The sequence below is a fragment of the Lonchura striata genome, chromosome 33, assembly GCF_046129695.1.
Source record: "Lonchura striata isolate bLonStr1 chromosome 33, bLonStr1.mat, whole genome shotgun sequence".
Classification (NCBI taxonomy): domain Eukaryota; kingdom Metazoa; phylum Chordata; class Aves; order Passeriformes; family Estrildidae; genus Lonchura; species Lonchura striata.
In genome coordinates, this window is record NC_134635.1 from 1,993,081 (window position 1) to 2,011,642 (window position 18,562).

The 18,562-nt window shown below is 50.1% G+C and overlaps 2 protein-coding genes across 4 annotated transcripts in view; one reads left to right on the forward strand and one right to left on the reverse strand.

Moving 5' to 3' along the window:
- The window catches only part of LOC110471478 (GON-4-like protein), a 40,236-nt gene extending 37,098 nt beyond the window's left edge, over nt 1-3,138 (reverse strand). The window contains exons 1-2 of the mRNA XM_077789394.1: nt 3,065-3,138; nt 859-1,023 (exon numbers count right to left, since the gene is read on the reverse strand). The gene's annotated coding sequence lies outside the window, so the exon portion shown is untranslated. The remainder of the gene's footprint in view (nt 1-858; nt 1,024-3,064) is intronic.
- Nucleotides 3,139-3,890: 752 nt separating this feature from the next.
- SYT11 (synaptotagmin 11) lies at nt 3,891-18,188 on the forward strand. Of its 3 annotated transcripts, none has more exons than XM_021532162.3 (4): nt 3,891-4,013; nt 6,549-7,348; nt 11,578-11,701; nt 14,610-18,188. In XM_021532162.3, exons 1-4 carry the CDS (start codon nt 3,980-3,982, stop codon nt 14,918-14,920), a joined length of 1,269 nt encoding a protein of 422 aa, XP_021387837.1. In that variant the 5' UTR covers nt 3,891-3,979; the 3' UTR covers nt 14,921-18,188. The 3 variants fall into 3 exon arrangements, with proteins under 3 accessions (XP_021387837.1, XP_077645522.1, XP_077645523.1); XM_077789396.1 differs by having other exon boundaries at nt 11,578-11,698; nt 14,607-18,188; XM_077789397.1 differs by having other exon boundaries at nt 11,578-11,698.
- The last annotated feature ends 374 nt before the right edge of the window (nt 18,189-18,562 follow it).

Here is an 18,562-nt window from a genome sequence, read left to right on the forward strand (position 1 = left end):
CCCCTTGCAAAAACTCCCCTTGCAAAGGTTCCCCTTGCAAAAACTCCCCTTGCAAAGGTTCCCTTTGCAAATACTCCCCTTGCAAAGATTCCTCTTGCAAAGATTCCCCTGGCAAAGATCCCCCTTGCAAGGCTCTTCTTGCAGAAATTCCCCTTGCAAGACTCTTCTTGCAAAATTCTTGCAAAGATTCTCCTTGCAAGACTCTTCCTGCAAAAATTCCCCTTGCAAGACTCTTCTTGCAAGATTCTTGCAAAGATTCCCCTTGCAAGACTCCTCTTGCAAGACTGCAAAGACTCCTCTTGCAAGGACTCTTCTTGCAAGACTCTTCTTGCAAAGATTCTTCCAAAGACTCTTCTTGCAAGAAACAGCAGAACTTCAATCAGCTGCTGCAAGACCACCCAAACAGAAACAGCCCTGAGAACCCAAAAGTCTTTTCAAGGATGGATTCAAGTTCTGCAGGACCTGGCTGAGTTATCTTAAGCACGTGGAGGTCTGCAGAATGAATTATAAAATGGCCTCAGAAGCCTTTTTACACCTTTAACAGTGCTGTAAAACTCCAACTACCACGCAGCAGAAACAGGGTACAGTTTCCAGGACTTAAAAAGGGTTTTCCTGCTTTGCTGACTCATTTTCTCTGAAGCAGAGCAGTGGTTTTTAGTAGCCAAAAATTGCAGAGATCAACTCCAGCAAGTTCCGCCGGGATGCTGAATTATGGAGCACAAGATGAAATTTTTTAAAAACCCCACACCTACACAGCCCCCACCATCTTCACAATTCCACAGTTTGTTGTATCGGCCAGATTTATCCAAAACAACCCCAAATCCAAATTTTCCTCATCACCCTGCTGGGATCACTCACCAGCTCTGGTGTTCTTCGGTGGCTTCACCGTGGTGGGAACTCTGGCAGCAGAAATCTGCAGGGAGCTTCTCCCGGGAGACTCTGGCACTGCACCAGGGTTTTCACTTGGATATGGATCCCGCTGAGAATTCACTTCCACCTCTGTGTACAGCTTAGGGATTTTCCCTGGAAACAGAACACCCAGCTGTAGGGAGGCACACCACAGAGCAAAGGTAACGCATTTGTTAGGTGCGTGCTACCCCTAACAAATTAATTTTCTCTTCATTTCCCACTAAATTTCCCCTTCAAACACATCAAACCAACAGCCATAGGTGGGATGCAGCTGCACAGGGCAGCAGCGGCTCCATCCTGCTGGAAACAGCCCCAGGCACAGAGATCCCATGGCAGCTGTTTCAGCACTGCTCCCTCACTATCAGCTGGGCACAGCCACGCTCAAAGCTGCCCCTGTCACATCAGCCAACTGCCAGAACCTGGGGATTCCTCCAGAACGTGGCTGGAGCCCCTGTTGTACAAGTGCTCCTGCCACAGGAGGGGCAGGCACAGCCAGGGGGTTATTCCCAGCTGGAACAGCACACTTGGGATGCATTTCCATGGCCACTGTGGCTGCAGGGGTGGCTACAAACCCTTCAAACCCTTCCCCTCCTGCTCTGGGCAGGCTCACAGCCTAGAAAAGAGCTGGGAACTGTCCCGTTGCACCTCCTTCCTTGACACAAACTCGGCTTGCAGACAAATCAGGGGGCTCATCACAGCAGCACGAGAACCAGAGGCGATTCCCACTGGGAACCACAGAAACCATCCAACCTGAAGGGCCACTGCGGGTCACCTGTGCCACGCTGTGCAGGCAGGGCCATCGCAGGGCACGGGGCACAGGCGGTGGCCAGGCGGCTCTGGACGCTCCGCAGCCTCTCCGGGCTCTGCCCAGGGCTGGCACTGCCCAGGGCAGCAGTTCTGCCTCCTGGGCAGGGGCAGCTCCTGGGCTCGGCCCTGCCCGGGGCTCTGGGGCAGCGCTGGGGCTGGGGCAGGGCCTGGGGGACACAGGGATGGACTGGGATGGACTGGGATGGACTGGGATGGACTGGGACAGACAGGGATGGACTGGGATGGACTGGGACAGACTGGGATGGACAGGGACGGACTGGGACAGACTGGGATGGACTGGGATGGACTGCGACAGACTGGGATGGACAGGGATGGACAGGGATGGACAGGGATGGACTGGGATGGACAGGGACAGACTGGAACAGACTGGGATGGACAGGGATGGACTGGGATGGACAGGGACAGAATGGAACAGACTGGGATGGACTGGGATGGACTGCGACAGACTGGGATGCACAGGGATGGACAGGGATGGACTGGGATGGACAGGGACAGACTGGGATGGACTGGGATGGACAGGGACGGACCGGGATGGACAGAGACGGACAGGGACGGACCGGGATGGACAGGGACGGACTGGGACGGACTGGGATGGACTGGGACAGACTGGGACGGACTGGGATAGACAGGGACGGACTGGGACGGACAGGGATGGACTGGGATGGACAGGGACAGACTGGGACAGACTGGGACGGACAGGGACAGAGAGGACAGTCAGGGACAGACTGGGATGGACAGGAACAGACTGGGACAGACTGGGATGGACAGGGACAGACTGGGATGGACAGGGACAGACCGGGATGGACTGGGACAGCCACAAAAATCCAGAGACACCCAGGGACACCTAAGGACAGCCAGAGACACTCAGGGACACCCACGGAAATCCAGAGACACCCAGGGACAGCTGAGGACACCCTGAGACACTCATGGATAGACAGGGAGATCCAGGGACACACAGGAACATCTGAGTTCACCCAGGGACACTCAGGGACACCCACAGAATTCCGGAGACGCCCAGGGACACCTGAGGACACTCATGGACGCCCAGGGCTGAGGCCCCTCTCAGCTGGGGCTCCTCTCCAGGCTGAGCAGCCCCAGCTCCCTCAGCCTTTCCTGGGCAGCGATGTTCCGATCCCCTCAGCTGCCTTCCCCACCTCACCACAGCCCGGTCCGTGTGGGGAGCGAACACAAACCCACAAACGCCACCCCAGCCAGGCCGGGCCACCTTCCACCGGCCCCGCCTCGCTTCCCGGGGGGAGAAAACACCCTCATTTTAAACCAAACAATGGCAAAACGCCTGGTCCAGAGCCGCCGCTGCCGCCGGTACCTTCCGCCGCCGCCGGGCTGCCGGGGCCCGCGGGGAGCTCCGCCCGGACGGCGCCGGTCCTGCCGCCCCTCGGCGGCGGCTCCGCTGCGGCGGGGCCCGGCCCGTCGGGAGCCCCGGGGCCTGCGGGCGGCTCCGCGTCCTCGCCGCGCTCCCGCGGGCTCGGCGGCCCCGCCGCCCTGCGCTTCTTGCAGGGCAGCATCTTCAGCGCCAGGGCCATGCCGGGGCTCGGGGCCGCTCCGGGGCCGTTCGGTCCCGCTCCAGTCCCGTTCGGTCCCACTCCGGGGCCGCTCGGTCCCGTTCAGTCCCGCTCCAGTCCCGTTCGGTCCCGCCGCGGGGCCGCTCCGGGGCCGTTCCGGTCCCGCTCCGGTTCTGTTCCGGTCCCGCTCCGATCCCGTTCGGGCCCCGTTCGGTCCCGTTCGGGCCGCCCGGTCCCGCTCCTGTCCCGCTCCGATCCCGTTCGGGCCCCGTTCGGGCCGCCCGGTCCCGTTCGGGCCCGCTCCGGTCCCGCCCGGTCCCGCCCGGTCCCGCCCGGTCCCGCGGCCCGCGCAGGAACCGGAAGCGCGCGGTGCTCGCCCCGCGCATGCGCGCCCGCGGCCGGTCCCGCCGCGGCCCCGGTGAGGCGGAGCCGTGAGGGGGGGGGGGGCACGGAGCGCGGTCACCGCCATCTTCGCCGGGCGCCGCCGCCGCCCGCTCGCTCGCACGGAGCCGCCCGGTGCTGCCGGTGGCAGCGCGGCTCCGACTCGCGCGGGGCTCGGCGCCCACGCCCCGCGGCTCTCCGCGCCCCGCCGCTTGCCGAGTCACCGCCGGGCGGGGCCGGGCGGGCGGGGCCGGGCGGGGCGAGCGCCGCAGCGGGACCGGCCGCCAGCTCCCGCATCTCCGCACCGGGCCCCGCAGCCCCGCGGCCCCGCCGGGGCCATGGCCGAGATCACCAGCGTCCAGCCCGGCTTCGGTGAGTGCGGCCCGGCGCCGGTTGCTCCAGGCGGGGCCCCGAGGGGCGCACCCGGGGCTGGGCCGTGCGCGGGGATGGGAGCGGCGCTCCGGGGCCTCCGCACCCGGCGGCAGCGCAGCATCGCCCGGTGCCTCAGCATCCCCCGGTGCCTCAGCATCCCCCGGTGCCTCAGCATCCCCCGGTCCCTCAGCATCCCCCGGTCCCTCAGCATCGCCCGGTGCCTCAGCATCGCCCGGTGCCTCAGCATCGCCGGTTCATCAGCATCCCCCGGTCCCTCAGCATCGCCGGGTTTATCAGCATCGCCCGGGCCCCGAGCATCCCCCGGTGCCTCAGCATCCCCCGGTGCCTCAGCATCCCCCGGTGCCTCAGCATCCCCCGGTGCCTCAGCATCGCCCGGTGCCTCAGCATCCCCCGGTGCCTCAGCATCGCCCGGTTCATCAGCATCCCCCGGTCCTTCAGCATCCCCCGGTGCCTCAGCATCGCCCGGTCCCCAAGCATCCCCCGTTTCTCAGCATCCCCCGGTGCCTCAGCATCCCCTGGTCCTTCAGCATCCCCCGGTTCCTCAGCCTCCACCAGTCCCCGAGCATCCCCCGGTCCCCGAGCATCCCCCGGCTCCTGAGCCCCCCCGTTCCCCGAGCCCCCCCCCGGTCCCCGAGCATCCCCCGGTCCCCGAGCACCCCGCGGCCCCTCCGCCCCCGCGCTGCCGCCGCCGCTGGGGCGGTGCCAGCGCTCGGCCGCGGGCGCGGCGCCGGTGCCGGCGGTGGCGGCGGAGCGGGGGCCGGTGGCAGGTGCGGACCGGGCGGATGACGTGATGTCTGTGCCGGGCCGCGCCGCGCCCCGGCCTTTGTTCGCGCTCCCCGGGGCGGCTGCGGCACCGGCGCCGCGAGGCGGGGCCCGCCCGGGGCACCGGGGGGTGCTCGGGTGGCGGGGACGGGGAGCGGACCGGGCGGGGCCGGGAGCGGCACCGGGAGCGCCGCGGGGGTGACGGAGAAGCTCCAAACGCCGCCGAGCCCCGACAGGGCCGAGAACCGCTGGGGGTGGGGATGGAACCGCTGGGGTTTGGGATGGAACCGCTGGGATTTGGGATGATTTTGGAACCGCTGGGGTTTGGGATGGAACCGCTGGGATTTGGGATGATTTTGGAACCGCTGGGGTTTGGGATGGAACCGCTGGGATTTGGGATGGAACCGCTGGGATTTGGGATGGAACCGCTGGGATTTGGGATGGAACCGCTGGGATTTGGGATGGAACCGCTGGGATTGGGGATGATTTTGGTGTGAGAACCGCTGGGGTTTGGGATGATTTTGGTGTGAGAACTGCTGGGGTTTGGGATAATTTTGGTGACAAGAATCACGGGGGTTTGGGATGATTTTGGTGACAAGAACTGCTGGGATTTGGGATGATTTTGGTGACAAGAACCGCTGAGGTTTGGGATGATTTTGGTGTGAGAACCGCTGGGGTTTGGGATGATTTTGGTGTGAGATCCACTGGGGTTTGGGATGAAACCACTGGGGTTTGGAGATGATTTTGGTGACAAGAACCGCTGAGGTTTGGGATGATTTTGGTGACAAGAACAGCTGGGGTTTGGGATGATTTTGGTGACAAGAATTGCTGGGGTTTGGGATGATTTTGGTGTGAGAACCGCTGGGGTTTGGGATGAAACCGCTGGGGTTTGGGATGATTTTGGTGACAAGAACAGCTGGGGTTTGGGATGATTTTGGTGTGAGAACTGCTGGGGTTTGGGATAATTTTGGTGACAAAAATCGCTGGGGTTTGGGATGAAACCGCTGGGATTTGGGATGATTTTGGTGTGAGAACCTCTGGGGTTTGGGATAATTTTGGTGACAAGAATCATGGGGGTTTGGGATGATTTTGGTGACAAGAACTGCTGGGGTTTGGGATGATTTTGGTGCTGAGAACCTCTGAATCCCCAAGTATTTTGGATATTCCTCTATCCAGCACCATTTATCTCCTGGAAAACGGCCCCACGTCCCTCTTACCTTGTGTTTCCTGGGATGCACGTGCTGTCACCATTTAACCATCAGCCACCATTGGGGTATCCTTAGCAAAATTTGGGTTTAAAAGGAGGTTTTCAGTTGGTTTGGAAACTGGGAGATTTCAGGTTTTCAGCAAAACAACCATTTCAAGGCAAAGGGATATTTTAAAAATCATTACTGAAGGATATCTCGAATCCAGCATCGTGGCCAGATTTATTACTCCTTCCCTGTAGTGAAAAGAGAGTTGTGTAACGTTCCTGAACAGGGCATCAAAAAAATCAAAGAAAAATGCTTCCTGCACATCGAGAGCCCGCGTTCCTATGGAGATGCTGGTGATGCAGGAGCTGGGTTTGGCAAGATAAGGCAACCAACAGTTTCCTGAGCTCATGGAACACAGGTCAGGCACGCCTTAGGAGCGTGAGAAATAAATTTAGAGGCGAGGAGGGATGTGTGGGGAAGCTGGGGGAGATCCCAGAATGGAGAGCGTGTAGATCTGCAGGCAAGGTGTGCTGCTCCTCACCGCCGTGTCTCCCCGCAGATGTGTCCCCCGTGGTGGCAGGACTCATTGGAGCCACCGTGCTGGTGGTTTCTGTCTCAGTCACGGTCTTTGTGTGGACGTGCTGTCACCAGCAAGCAGAAAAGAAGCACAAAACCCCCCCCTACAAATTCATCCACATGCTGAAAGGCATCAGCATCTACCCCGAGACCTTGAGCAACAAGAAGAAAATCAACCGGATCCGCAGAGACAAGGAGGGAGGCAGGGGGAACCTCCTGGTGGATGCTGCTGAGTCTGGCTTGATGGGCCCCACCAAAGCTCCAGGTGGACCCCCACAAGTCGACCAGCTCCCCATCAAAGTCGATTACGGAGATGAACTCAGCCCAGATCAAAGCCTCACTCCGGGAGGGAGCAAAACCTCCTCGCCTTCTTCCCCGGGCGACGACGTCCTGCTGGGAGACCTGACGTTCTCCGTGGACTACAACTTCCCCAAAAAAGCTCTGGTGGTCACCATCCAGGAGGCTCATGGGCTGCCCGTGATGGACGAGCACACGCGGAGCTCCGACCCTTACATCAAGATGACCATCCTGCCCGACAAGAGGCACCGCGTCAAGACCCGCGTGCTCCGCAAGACCCTGGAGCCCGTTTTCGACGAGACCTTCACCTTCTACGGGATCCCCTACAGCCACCTGCAGGACCTGGTGCTGCACTTCCTGGTGCTCAGCTTCGACCGCTTCTCCCGCGACGACGTGATCGGGGAGGTGATGGTGCCCCTGGCCGGGGTGGATCCCAGCACCGGCAAGGTGCAGCTCACCAGGGAGATCCTCAAAAGGAACATACAGGTGAGTGTGTTCACCCTGCCTCCACCTAGGGTGGCTCTTTGACCCCACAGATTTTCATCTGGGAGCCTCAGTTGTTTAACAAGCAGGAGTGGTGCAGGTTCTCAGCCATCAATTCTGGTTTTCCCACAAATGCACATTTTTGGTGAGATATGGCTATGTTTGGTCCCCATTATTTTGATCTGGGAGCCTCCATGGTTTAACCAGCAGGAATGATGCAGATCCTCAGCCATGAAATCTGGTTTTCCCACAAATGCACATTTTTGGTGTGATCCAGCCACCTTTCAGGGGTGGATCCCAGCACTGGCAAGGTGCAGCTCACCAGGGAGATCCTCAAAAGGAACATACAGGTGAGTGTGTTCACCCTGCCTCCACCTAGGCTGGCTCTTTGACCCCACAGATTTTGATCCGGGAGCCTCAGTTGTTTAAAAAGCAAGTATGGTGCAGATCCTCAGCCATAAATACTGTTTTTTTCCATAAGTACATATCTTTGGTGTGATATGGCTGTGTTTGATCCCACAGATTTTGATCCAGGAACCTCCATGGTTTAACAAGCAGGAATGATGGAGATCCTCAGTCATAAATTCAGGTTTTTCCACAAATATGTATTTTTGGTGAGATATGGCTGTGTTTGATCCCAGAGATTTTGATCTGGGAGCCTCCATGGCTTAACCAGCAGGAATGATGGAGATCCTCAGCCATGAAATCTGTGTTTTCCACAAATACATTTTTTTGGTGTGTTACAGCTGTGTTTGATCCCAGAGATTTTGATCTGGGAACCTCCATGGTTTAACAAGCAGGAATGATGCAGATCCTCAGCCATAAATATTGCTTTTTCCATAAATACATGATTTTGATGTGATATGGCTCTGTTTGACCCCAGAGCTTTTGATCCAGGAGCCTCAGTGGTTTAACAAGCAGGAATGATTCAGATCCTCAGCCTTAAATTCAGTTTTTTCCACAAATACATATTTTTGGTGTGATATGGCTGTGTTTGACCCCCATTATTTTGATCTGGGAGCCTCCCTGGTTTAACCAGCAGGAATGATGCAGATCCTCAGCCATGAAATCTGTTTTTTTCCACAAATGCACATTTTTGATGTGATATGGCTGTGTTTGATCCCTGAGCTTTGGATCCAGGAGCCTCAGTTGTTTAAAAAGCAAGAATTATAAAGATCCTCAGCCATGAAATCTGTTTTTTTCCACAAATGCACATTTTTTGTGAGATTTGGCTCTGTTTGATCCCCATTATTTTGATCCAGGAGCGTCAGTGGTGTAACCAGCATGAATGATGCAGATCGTCAGCCATAAATTCAGTTTTTTCACAAATACATATTTTTGGTGAGATATGGCTCTGTTTGATCCCTGAGCTTTTGATCCAGGAGCTTCAGTTGTTTAAAAAGCAAATATGGTGCAGATCCTCAGCCATAAATATTGTTTTTTCCATAAATACATATTTTTGGTGAGATATGGCTGTGTTTGACCCCCATTATTTTGGTCTGGGAGCCTCCATGGTTTAACCAGCAGAAATGATTCAGGTCCTCAGCCTTAAATTCTGATTTTTTCCACAAATGCATATTTGGTAAGATATGGCTGTGTTTGATCCCAAACCTTTTGATCTGGGATCCTCCAGGATTTTACAAGCAGGAATGATGCAGATCCTGGGCCATAAAATCTGTTTTTTCCACAAATACATATTTTTGGTGTGATATGGCTGTGTTTGATCCCACAGATTTTGATCCAGGAACTTCCATGGTTTAACCAGCAGGAATGATGCAGATCCTCAGTCATTAAATATGTTTTTAAATTCAGTTTTTTTTCCACAAATACATATTTTTGGTGTGATATGGCTGTGTTTGATCCCTGAGCTTTTGATCCAGGAGCTTCCATGGTTTAACCAGCAGGAATGATGCAGATCCTCAGTCATAAATTCAGGTTTTTCCACAAATACATATTTTTGGTGAGATTTGGCTCTGTTTGATCCCCATTACTTTGATCCAGGATTCTCCATGGTTTAACCAGCAGCAATGCTGCAGATCCTCACCATTAAATCTGTTTTTAAATTCAGTTTTTTTCCCACAAATACATATTTTTGGTGAGATGTGGCTCTGGTATTTCTCTGCTCTGTGGTGATGACATTTGGATGAGGTTTTGTCACTCCTGAGGCACAGCAGTGATGAATTTTATGATGAATGTGCCAAAAAAAAAAAAAGGCAAATTCCCAAATTCCCATCTCCAAATAAACTGACGTGATAACAGGACATTCAAACCTCACTGAGCGAGGGAGATTTCTCTGATCCGACCACTTTAAACCCAAATATTTGGAATTATTTACAGCTGAAATGTGGCTGTAAAATGCCTGATGGATTCCCCTGGTCCTGGGGCAGAAATCAGCTCCCAGGAATTCCAACCTGAGATGGGCTGGATTGGGAATAAAATGCAAAAAAAAGCAAAAAAAAAACCCCAAAAATTTAGATATTTAAAATCTGGGTGAAAGAAATCCCACTCTTAGTGCCTGGTGGTGTAAACAAAGGGATGAGCAGATGTTTGGTGCTCAGGAGGAGGAGATAATTCCGATTTTAATCTCCTTGCTCTGTTGATTGCTGCTGCCCATCCTCTCCCAGGTTCAAAAACAAAAGGAATCCTTCCTTATGTCCTAAAAAAAAATATATTATTTAACTTGAAATGTTTCTGCTTTATGGGGTGTTTAGCTTTTTATTTATTTATTTATTTATTTTTATTTTTCCTTTTTTTTAAATTATCTTTATAGGAGATTCTATGTCAATAACCCCAAAAAAACCCAAGATTTCTGGTAATTCCTTTGCTGTTCTTACAAAACAAGTGGTCTTTAATATATTTTTTTTTTCAGTGTATTGACTGGATCTCTTAGGAGTAATAGCTTAAAAATAGAGGGGAAAAATAGACTTAAAGATGAATAATTTTAATCGAGGATGCAAATTATTTAACATTTGTTACTAATTGAAAATTGATTTCTCTTGGTGCCAGATGTGCACGCTTGAAAAAAGTTCCAAACATTTCTAGTCCAGGCCCAGGAATGTATTCTTTATGATAATTTATTATGCGTTTATGATAATTTATTATATATTTATTATAATTAGTGACACGTTTATTATAATTTTGTATATATTTGTTATAACTTGTTCTACATTTCATGTATCTTTATTTAATTTTGTTTGTTTATTTTAATGTTATTTATTTTTCTATTAATTCTTTATTCTTATTATATATATTACATTTTATTATATTTTATTATTTATATTATATTTTATTATACTTTATTATATTTTATTATTTTAGTATATAATATTTTATTGTACTTTATTATTATAATATATAATATATTATATATTATATATTATATATATGATTATATTTATATATTAGATATTATAATATATATAATATATATAATAATATATATATTATTTTATTTACTTTATTATTTGTATTTTATTCCATTTTATTATTTTTATTCTATTATTCTATTTTATGATTTTTAGTATATAATATTTTATTGTATTTTATTCTTTATTATAATATGTAATATATTATATATATTATATATATATAATATATTATAATATTTATATATTATATATATGATGATATGTATAACATATATAATAATATATATTATTACATTTACTCTATTACTTGTATTTTATTCCATTTTATTATTTTTATTCTATTTTATGATTTTTATTCTATTATTTTTATTCTATTTTTATTACATTTATTTCATTTTATTATATATAATCTATTTGTTCTCCTCCCAAAATTTTGCCCAAGCAGGAAGTTCCCAGCAAAAAAATCCGTGGAATTGGAGTTCCTAAACCCCTCAGAGCCTTTTGATAATGGATCCCCCAGGGTAGCCTTGGTAAAACTCTCAGGACAGTCCTAAAGAGGGGTTCAGCTCTGAAATCCCAAAAAAATCCGTGGAATTGGAGCTCCTAAACCCCTCAGAGCCCCCTGGTAACAGCTCCCCCAAGGCCACTCCTCTCTCAGAAGATCCCACCAGGTTTTCCCTCCCAGAAATTCAGAGTTCCAGGCTTGGGGGATGCTCACAGCTGTGGGGTGAGCACGAGCTGCTTCCCCTTCCACAGCTGGGATTTATTTTCCCGTTTTTTAGGCATTTCTCACAAGGAAAGGGAATTGTGGGGAGGTGTCAGACCCCTTGTCCTAAGGAGTTCTCTGTGTGTTGCACCCTGCAGAAATGCATCAGCAGAGGGGAGCTGCAGGTGTCCCTGTCCTACCAGCCCGTGGCACAGAGGATGACCGTGGTGGTGCTGAAAGCCAGGCACTTGCCAAAGATGGACATCACCGGCCTCTCAGGTAGAAGCTATTTTCTCCAGCTTGGAGTGTTTGGGCAAAACATAAATCCCCAAGTTCACCTGCAGGGTTTTGCTGTTGTTTTAGCTGAAGATTTTTTGGCTGTACACACGTTTTCCCTCAAGTTCTTCTTAAGGGTTTCGGATTGCTGCGGGTGGTTGTGCAGAGCAGCCCAAATTCTTTCTGCTGGGAGCAGAATTTGGTGCTGGGTGCAGGAATCTCTGGATCCATGGGATCCATGGGGTGAGGTCAATGGTGTGAGGAAAAATTGGGAATGGTTCTGCCTGGAAGGGGCTGGACACCAACCCAGATGTGCCCAGGTGTGCCCAGGTGTGCCCAGGTGGCACAGGAACAGGGAGTGCCCATCCCCTGTGCTGGGCACTGCTGAGGAGCCTCAAGTCCTGGGGTCAATTTTGGGTTTTCCCATGACAAGAAAGACCTGGAGGGGCTGGAAAGGGGATGGAGAATTCCTGGGGGAGCTGGGAAGAGGCTGGAAAATTCCTCAGGGAGTTGGGAAGGGGCTGGAGAATTCCTGAGGAAGTTTGGAAGGGGAATGGAGAATTCCTGAAGGAGCTGGGAAGGAGCTGGAGAATTCCTGAGGAAGTTTGGAAGGGGAATGGAGAATTCCTGAGGGAGCTGGGGAGGAGCTGGAGAATTCCTGAGGAAGTTTGGAAAGGGATGGGAGAATTCCTGAAGGAGCTGGAAAATTCCTGAGGAAGTTTGGAAGGGGAATGGAGAATTCCTGAGGGAGCTGGAAAGGAGCTGAGGGAATTCCTGAGGGAGCTGGGAAGAGGCTCAGCCTGGAGGAGGCTCGGGGGGACCTTGTGGCTCTGGGGAGTGGAGTTCTGCTCCCAAAAATTCTGTTTTTGGGTGTTTCCATTTCTGTTGTGCTGTTTGGAGAGAGGGAAGCAGCTGCTCCGGCTTTGGTGTTCCCAGATTTTCACACTCCTGAGCAAAGTCTCCTTCAGGATGGTGGGGAAATGGTTGGAATCAATTTGAGAGTCAGTGACAGCCTGACTGAGAGCAAACCCACTCCTGGTTTTGCAATTTTCTCCTGGAATGCAGACTAGGACTAATTACTGTAGGTCCTACATTTTATCCTTTCTTTAAGGAAAAAAAAGAAAAAAAGGAAAAATCTGTGCATGTGTAGTCTCCAACCACAGGATAAAACTTCCAGTGCTGTTCTACCTGCAGAATCGTGTGACTAACACTATTTATGTGATCTTTGTATTATGCATAAACCCATTTCAGCTGGGTTTAAAAAACAAAAAAGGTGAAAAAAAGGCAGTGCCAGCTGGGCAAGGGCCTTCAAAACTTGTGTGGAATGCAAAAAACAAAAATATCCCTCAGTGCCTGGTATCTTGATTGTAATCCTCACCAGTGTCTGCATAAAGAGCAGCTGCCTGAGGGCTGGGGGGAAAAGGGAGGCTTTGTTTTAAACTTTATTCTTTTTATTCTTTCCCAGCACCTTCTGCTGGCAGCATTTTCCCATCTGCAATTTCTTGGAAGTGCCTCGACCCTCTGTGTCCTGAACAAGGGTGGGGTGCTCAGTGTGGGGAACAAAAAGAAATCACCTCAGGAAAAGGAACATTTTCCAGGCTGAAATTCACCCTCTGCATTTTCCTGCTGAGCTGAGCGGGGGAGCAGTGCCAGAATTTCACCTCAGAGCACAGAATTGGGCATTTGAAAATGAAAAATCCATTCCTTGGGGCTGGCCAGATCCCAGTCCCTGATGGGGCAGGTTTGGGGAGGGAACCCAAACTTTCAGCAGCTCAGAGATTTCGAGTTTTTATTTTGACAGCAAATCAGCTCCATCCCAGATGGTGGAAGTGTCCCTGCCCATGAAACTGGATGAATTTTAAATTCTATTCCAACCCAAACCATTCCATGGTCCTATGGGAGAATTCCCCCCACCAAAAACCCCCTTGCACCTAAACTGGGGTGGGGGTGAGGAGCTGAAACTCCTGAGTTTATTAATTTTGGGATTAAATCCATTACAGCAGATTTTTCAGGGCTGCCCCTGGATCCCTGAATGTGCCCAAGGCCAGGTTGGAGCCACCTGGAGTAGATGAAGATGTGGAATGAGATGGGCAGGAGAAAAATGGGATTTTAAAGTTCCTCCCATCCCAAATCCGGGCTGCCTATCCCTGAATGTGCCCAAGGCCAGGTTGGAGCCACCTGGAGTAGATGAAGGTGTGGGATGGGATGGGCAGGAGAAAAATGGGATTTTAAAGTTCCTCGCAGCCCAAACCCAGGCTGCCCATCCCTGGCAGTGCCCAAGGCCAGGTTGGAGCCACCTGGAGTAGTGGAAGGTGTAGAAAGGGATGAAGGGGAGTAGCAGGAATGGAATGGGATTTTGAAGTTCTTCCCAGCCCAAATCCAAGCTACCCATCCCTGGCACTGCCCAAGTTCAGTTTGGAGCCACCTGGAGTAGATGAAGGCATGGAATGGGATGGGCAGGAGCAGAATGGGATTTTAAAGTTCCTCCCAGCCCAAACCCAGGCTGCCCATCCCTGGCACTGCCCAAGACCAGGTTGGAGCCACCTGGGGTGATGGAAGGCGTGGGATGGGATGGGCAGGAGCAGAATGGGATTTTAAAGTTCCTCCCAACCCAAACCCGGGCTGCCCATCCCTGAATGTGCCCAAGGCCAGGTTGGAGCCACCTGGAGTAGATGAAGGTGTGGGATGGGATGGGCAGGAGCAGAATGAGATTTTAGAAGATCCCTCCCATCCCAAATCCGGGCTGTCCATCCCTGGCACTGCCCAAGGCCAGGCTGGAGCCACCTGGGGTGATGGAAGGCGTGGGATGGGATGGGCAGGAGTGGCATTTTCAGTCCCTCCCGACCCAAAGCTGCCTGTGCCCCGTGCAGCTCTCCTGGGCCGTGTCATTGCTGCTCCCTCTCCCCCCCAGCAGACCCCTACGTCAAGGTGAACGTTTACTACGGGCGCAAGCGCATCGCCAAGAAGAAGACGCACGTCAAGAAGTGCACTTTGAACCCCGTCTTCAACGAGTCCTTCATCTACGACATCCCCGGCGATCTCCTGCCCGACGTCAGCGTGGAGTTCCTGGTGATCGACTTCGAGCGCACCACCAAGAACGAGGTGGTGGGCAGGCTGATCCTGGGCGCCCACAGCGCCGGCGCCGCGGGCACCGAGCACTGGCGCCAGGTCTGCGACAGCCCCGGCAAGGCCGTGGCCAAGTGGCACAGCCTGAGCGAGTACTGAGCCCTCCTGGCACGGGTGGCACACCCGGGTTTAGCTGTAGGACTAAAGGACTTGGCGCTGAGGAGCAGCAGCTGGTTGGTTCTTGGGGGTGTTCTCAGTTTAGGCAGGGAGAAAGGAGAGTTTCCGAGCAGGCTTCAGCATTTCTGGTTTGCAAAAGGGTCGTTCCAAGGAGAATTCCAGCTGGAGCAGTGAGGGATAGAGGGGTTCCACTTCAACAAGTGAGAATGAGCAGAAGAAGGGCCAGGAAGAAGTAAGGAAGGGAATCTACAAAGAAAAAAACAGAAATAAAATTAGAGGGATAGCAGCATAAAAAGGAAAATGAGATGGGGACCCAGGGACAAGACAGGCAAAGCATTGAGTGAGCTGGCAGGAAAGGGAGTCACTTGTATTAACTTGTGTTCCTGGGATCCTAAAAACCTTTAGCCTGGTTGGAAACTCTCCTTTCTCCCTGACTAAACTGAGAATACCCATAGGTTCTCTCTGACTAAACTGAGAATACCCATAGGTTCTCTTTAGTGACGTGGTTTTTGCAGGGCACTAAAAATTCTAAGGAGCATTAAAACAAATGTACGATGGGGAATAAATAATGATGAATAAATAATTAAAAAGAAAAAAAAAGGTACCACGAATATATATAACAGTGTAATCACGCTATTGCATGCCTACTACAAACTGAAATTAGTATAACTGCCAATATCAAGTTGCAGGTTTGAATACAATTATCTGTCACTATGGAAGTCGTGTTTGTGCCGAGCTGTCTTTGCTGGTATTCACCAAGATTGGCCTGTCTTCGTTAGGCTTCTCCCAAAGTTTCTGAATTCTGCTGTTTTAACCTCTAGTTTCTTGTTAGTTTTTGCCTGCCCATTGGTTCTTGCAGTTCCGTTCTGTGCTGGTTTGGGAGTCCCAACCACGTTTCCATGTAGAGCTGGGTTTGAATTCTGCACTGGCACAAAAGGAGAATACGGGGGAGATGGCACTGGCCTCCAGAGAAATCCTCGTTGTGATGGAGCCGGGGGAGCTGTGAGCTCACAACATCCAAGAATTGACTCTTAAAATCCACGGGCAGCACCTCACAGACTGCAGGAACCGGGGGAATCCTGCTCAGGTTCATTTTACTGAATCCTGTCCGTGCACAAAGGGCCCAAGGAAACCCAAAATCTGATGTGTCACTGCTTGGTAAGGAAACTTTTCAACATCACCAATTCTGATCGTTTCTGTTTCATGGCAGAACAAAGCTGAGAGTGGCAGAAAGGTCCCCGAGGGCAGAGCTTGTCCACGAAAAGGTGACAAAGCTTTTTTGGAGTCAATTTGCATCAAACATCGTCCTGCAGTCACCTAAAACCAAGCCCAGGGCAAAGCCTGGCACTAAAAACGTGCTTTGAGGGCAGCTTGGGGAATCCTGAAATCCTGACTGATTTCTGAGCCTGGGATCCAGGGGAAGATGGGCCTGCAGGGTCAGGAATTTATTTGGGACAAGAATTTTAACCTTGCAGGGTCAGGAATTTATTTGGGACAAGAATTTTAACCTTGCAGAGGCAGGAATTTATTTGGGACAAGAATTTTAACCTTGCAGGGTCAGGAATTTATTTGGGACAGGAGTTTTAACCCTGCAGGGTCAGGAATTTATTTGGGACAAGAATTTTAACCTTGCAGAGGCAGGAATTCATTTGAGACAGGATTTTTAACCCTGAAGGGTCAGGAATTTATTTGGGACAGGAGTTTTAACGCTGCAGAGGCAGGAATTTATTTGGGACAAGAATTTTAACCTTGCAGAGGCAGGAATTTATTTGGGACAGGAGTTTTAACCCTGCAGAGTCAGGAATTTATTTGGGACAGGAGTTTTAACCCTGCAGAGGCAGGAATTTGGGACAGGAATTAATAAAATTTGGCATCTGCTGGAGCTGCCTTTGGATGCAAGCAGAGCATCCTGGATTTGGGTATTTTGCTCAGAGCCCAGCCAGGGCACAGATAAAGCTGATTAATATCTGGCAGCAAATTATTCATGGTAAGCTGTGTTGGTGGATTGAGCAGAAATAATGAAAATTCAAATTATTCCTGGGCTCTCCAGTGGAAATGGAGAAGCAGAATTGAGTTTGCAAAAAGGCTCCTCGACAGCTTCAGGTTTTCAGGAAAATCTTTGGTTGCTCTGAGCCCTCTGGGATGCAAATAGGAATGCAAATAACAGATTAAAACTTTTAAAAATTAAAATCATTTAATTACACCATTCAACTGCTGAATTTTACATCCCTGTTGGAAAAAGGATCTTTTTCACCTCCTCTGCCCTGAAATGGGAATAATGAGCGAGGCTCTGCTGGTTCCCCACGAGGCAGCAGCCCTGTGTGAACAGACAGAATTTTGGCATCTTTTCCTAAGGCATTTTTTGGTAAAAAATCTGATTTTTCTCACCCGCTGGGGCTCAATTTCTCAGCAGACACAAGCGTGGATTTTTTTCCCCCTTCACCCATCCACGACCAGGATTTCTGCCTGAGGTTGTAGTAGATTTTCTCAGCGTCTTAAATTTCTTCAATTCTTCAATTTATTAAATTTATTGAATTTATTGAATTCCTTCTAGCTCGAGCTCTGTGGCTCAGCAAACGAGTTCCCCCCCATTGGAAATTGCTGTAAATCTCTTTCAATCCTCATTTTTTTGCACTAAGCAATTGCATTGTTGCAATTCAAGCAACTTTTCACCGATTTTTCGTCAGAAAATGCTTTCCACTCCAAAGATCTGACCACGATTAAAAGCAGCAACAAAAATTCATTTTTTTTTTTTCCCTTCGGTGTGAAAAGCATGGCTAAGTCTAGATGATTTTAAAATTCCTTCGGTTGCAAAGGAAAAATTAATTTTTTGTCAAGGAAACATGCTCAGGGTAAATAGACTTAGGCTGTCGGGCAGGTAGGAGTAGCTCCAACACTCTTCTGGAATAATAGGAAACTGAAAAATGTGCAGATATATATATTTTTTAAAAACATAAAATAGACAGTAAAGTGACAGCGGACTCACTGTAAAATCTCCCAGGTGTGGTTATTCTTTACCTTGTGTCTTCTGTTGTAAAATGAACTTGGACAGTTACAACTTTGTGTGGAGAAATGAAAAAAAAAAAAAAATAAAATTACAAAAAAAAAAAGGCAAAAAAAACCCGAACTCAACCTGTGTGAAACTGCATAATGCTATCAGCTAACCTACATTCTGTAATGCTACCTTGTATGTTGGATTTGTTAACGCACATTGAGCGTGCAAAATAAAAATTAAATCACTTTAATTCTGCTGCCTCTGCCGTGTGTGACCGTGGGCGACGACCAGCAGCACTGAGAACTCTCAGTCAGCTGCATTCATTTGGTTTAATTTGGTTTAATTTGGTATAATTTGGGTTGATTTGGTAGAATTTGGTAGAATTCGGTGGCACAGCCAAAAGAGAAGTAAAAAAAGCAAATCTCTTTTTCCATTTATCAATCAGTGAGATCTTTCCCATTATTCCTTTTTTCTCTCAGTGCTGGTTTGATCCACCAGCAGACCCAAAGATCGGTGGGAAAAACAAATCCCTCCTTTTTCCCCATTTTTTGGGAAGACAAATCCCTCCTTTTTCCCCATTGTTTAGAAAGTCAAATCACTCCTTTTTCACCATTTTTTTGGAAAGACAA

Excerpts from the sequence above, each read along its gene's own strand:
- SYT11 (XM_021532162.3), top strand. The coding sequence starts at position 3,980 with ATGGCCGAGATCACCAGCGTCCAGCCCGGCTTCG. Across the intron at positions 4,014-6,548 it reads CAGCGTCCAGCCCGGCTTCG|ATGTGTCCCCCGTGGTGGCA; the intron begins GTGAGTGCGGCC and ends GTCTCCCCGCAG. Across the intron at positions 7,349-11,577 it reads TCCTCAAAAGGAACATACAG|AAATGCATCAGCAGAGGGGA; the intron begins GTGAGTGTGTTC and ends TGCACCCTGCAG.